At 63.4% G+C, this 3186-nt stretch overlaps 1 protein-coding gene across 1 annotated transcript; it reads right to left on the bottom strand.

The window, feature by feature from the left end:
• Nucleotides 1-362: 362 nt before the first annotated feature.
• On the bottom strand, nt 363-2822 carry CRYBA2 (crystallin beta A2). Its single transcript, XM_009274935.1, has 4 exons — nt 2642-2822; nt 2079-2220; nt 887-1029; nt 363-598 (listed from the first exon to the last, which is right to left on the bottom strand). The coding sequence occupies exons 1-4, from the start codon at nt 2800-2802 to the stop codon at nt 451-453; spliced, it is 594 nt and encodes a 197-aa protein (XP_009273210.1). The 5' UTR covers nt 2803-2822; the 3' UTR covers nt 363-450.
• Nucleotides 2823-3186: the final 364 nt, after the last annotated feature.

Raw genomic sequence — 3186 nt, 5'->3', positions numbered from 1 at the left:
TGGGGTGCGCTGAGCCTGGGAGGAGGACCCAGGGCACAACCCCCCCGGATGCCCCCTCCCAGCTCCAGTAAGGCCAGCAAGTTCCCAGTAAGTTCCCATTTCCCCAGCCAGAGCACCACAGGGGTGGAAACCATTCTGCATTCCTTCTGGTCGCTGTGCACGGGCCAGAGGTGGGGTGCAGAGAGCTCAGCCCAGGGTGGAGGTGGCCACGGGTCCAAAACTGCCTGGGGAAGGAGAAACCCCTTCCAACTGCTGAGTGCTGGGGGGCAGCAGGGCTGGGGCAGGCACCCTGTCTCCCACCCCACAGGGGGTCCCCTGGGTCTGGCAGCCCCCTGAGGAGCAGGGCAGAGGCAGGAGCACCCTTTTTTGACAAATGCCTTTATTTGCTACTGGATAGAGGTCTATTGCACAGCAGCCCGGAGGCTGCGGGGCACGCGGCCCTGCCCCTGCTCAGTGCTGGACGCGGCGGATGGATTGAATCTGGTTGGTGTGGGCCTGGCTGCTGTATTCGTTGTACTTCTTGAACTCGCCGTTCTGTCTGTCCCGCTCCAGCACGTACTGGTAGCCCCTGTATCCCGGGTACTGGTATGCCACCCACCTGCAGGCAGACCCCTGGCTCAGAGCCCGGGCCAAATCCCCCATCCCATCCCATCCCATCCCATCCCATCCCATCCCATCCCATCCCATCCCATCCCTCTGCTTGCCCTGGGAGAGCAGGGACAGGAAACACCCCATGGCTTGGATTTTCAAAGGAAGGGGGGCAGGCAGGCACCCCTCCTTTTTGGGATCTCCTTTCCCCATCCCTGGGGCTATGCAGGAGTGAGGTACTCGCTGAACCCCTGCTCTCAGCCCCCATCACCCCTCTCCCCGCTCCAGCGGGACTCACGCTCCAGCGTTCACTTTGATGGATGCCACCTCCTTGTTGCCCCAGCCCATGGCCTGCAGCGAGGGGTAGTCGTCACTCAGCTCAAACTTGTGCCCCTGGAAGTTCTCTGCCTCATAGAGGATGACTTTGCTGTCGTTGTGGTTCTGCGGAGGGAGAGAGCTGGGGGTCAGTGTGGATGGGGTGGCTTGTGCAGGGATAGAGGATGTGGCATCAGGAGGACATGCACCAAGGCACCGTGGGAGGCCTGGGACCATGCCCAGCTTTGGTGCAAGGCATGGGGATGTCCTGCAGCCTGGCACCCCCTCACCAAGACACCCCAGGGCTGCCCAGAGGATGCTGCTCTCACGCCCCTGTGGTCCCAATGCACAGCTGCCGGTGAGGGCGACAGTGGCCACATCCTCTGCACCCACATGGGCTCCTGCCCTCAGCATCCTCATGCTCCCCGAGGCTGCAGGAGGATTTCAGGGCAAGGCAGGCTGCTGAGAGCGGTCCCCCCGGCTTTGCTGGGTGCTGGGCACCGAGGGGTTAATTGCTGGGACACTGAGCGATGCGGCACTGTCCCCCGTGCCCAGCCCCCACACGCATCTATCTGCACCGAGGAGCAGTCCTGCCAGTAAGGAGTGATCTTATCGCATCCCCTTTATTAAAGCCCAAGCATATCTGCCTGGTGATTATTAAAAGTTGGGGGGGGACCCCCCGCTCGGAGGCGCAGACGTGCCGCTATTGCGAGCACCAGTGTCTCTGCAGATGGAGCAGCGATAGAGGCTGCATCTGCCTGGGCACGGCTCGGGTACCCCAGGCAGGAGGGGCACAGACCCCGCACCCCAAGCATCCCTGCGGTCCTGACGGCTCCTCTCTGCTCACCCCATCCCCAGGTATCCAGGGTGGGGGGACAAGGCCCGGGGACCCTAGCCTAGGAGGTGGCTCTCCAATGCACAAAGCAGAAGGAGCTGGGATGGTGTTTCAGGCTAAATTTTAGCCCAAAAGAGCATCCCAGGATCCTTGCAGGAAGGCGGTAGCCAGTGGGTGCAGCCACCCCTCCACCCCACAGCACCTCCGTGCGCACCTCACCCCTCCATCCCACATCCCACATAACCCGTCCTCCTGTCTGTCCGTCATCTCCCTCCATGCTGGGCTGCTGGGGGGAGACTGCCTGCCCCAAGCGCACTGCGGTGGTGTCCCCGTAACTCACTGCGCACTTGATGGGCCGGAAGGAGAGGAGGTGCTCGGTCCGGTAGCCGCTGTTCCCGCTCCAGGCCTCCCATCGGGGATAGTCACCCTTCTCCAGGATAAACTGCTGCCCCTGGTACTCGGGGTATTCGAAACCCACCCAGCTGGAGGGTAGAGGAGGAAAGCCCTCAGGGATGCATGGCACAGCCCCCAGGCTCAGCCCAGGGCCGGCTTCTCCCTCCCGTGCAGGGGATGGAGACATCCTGGCAGGGTGTGGGTCTGTCACGGAGGTCGGGGTCCTTGCTAGCAGCAAACGTCCCTTTTGAGAGTGGGACCCCTCTCCCCAGGGCCACACCGGTGCCTCCAACCCACACCTTGGCTCAACAAGGTCTCCCTGCTTTGCAGATGGGGAAACTGAGGCACCACGCAAGGAGCACAGGGAGGGAGGTCGCACGATGAGGCTGTCGGAGCCGAGGAAGGACCCGGGTGTCCTGCCTCCCCGGCAGCTCCCGACAGTCCCCTGGGAACAACGGGTTTGCTGGAGCGGGGTGTGCCAAAGGGCCGCGAGGCTGGTGGGGCACTTACGGGCCAGACTCCACCTTGATGGAGCGGATCTTGCGGAAGCCGCGCTCCATGATGCTGGGGCACTCCATGAGGAACTCGCAGCGCTTGCCCTGGAAGCTCTCCTCCTCCCACACCGTTATCTTGTACTGCCCCAGGGTATCCATAGCTTCACTGTTGGTCATGCGGGTCGCTTGGCTGCTGGCAGAGCCCTACACATCACCCCCGGCAGGTGCCCACCATTAGCCCCCAGCCACCCCGCTGCCTGCCACCGAGCCTGGGGTGCTGGCGGTGCTGCCCTCACATCCTGTGCCACCAGCCCCTCGCCCTCCCAGGCTGGTACAGGGGATGCTTCCCATTCCCCTTCCCTTGGTGCTGGGGGATCTCTGTCCGGTGACCCCCAAGTTGCTGGGGGCACTTGCGATGCTCCATCTCTCCATGTGATGTACCCGGGGCTGCCTCAGTTTCTCGGCTCCCAAGCTCCCTGCGATGACTCCTGGGGTCGGCTGGGCATGGTGGCACTGTACCCGGTGCAGGGGGGGTGGCAGTGACCCCGACTCAGACATGGG

Source organism: Aptenodytes forsteri, unplaced genomic scaffold (genome assembly GCF_000699145.1).
Source record: "Aptenodytes forsteri isolate BGI_AS27 unplaced genomic scaffold, ASM69914v1 Scaffold255, whole genome shotgun sequence".
NCBI classification, from domain to species: Eukaryota; Metazoa; Chordata; class Aves; order Sphenisciformes; family Spheniscidae; genus Aptenodytes; species Aptenodytes forsteri.
Note: the sequence above shows the minus strand (reverse complement) of the source record. Positions and strands in the feature narration are given on the sequence as shown.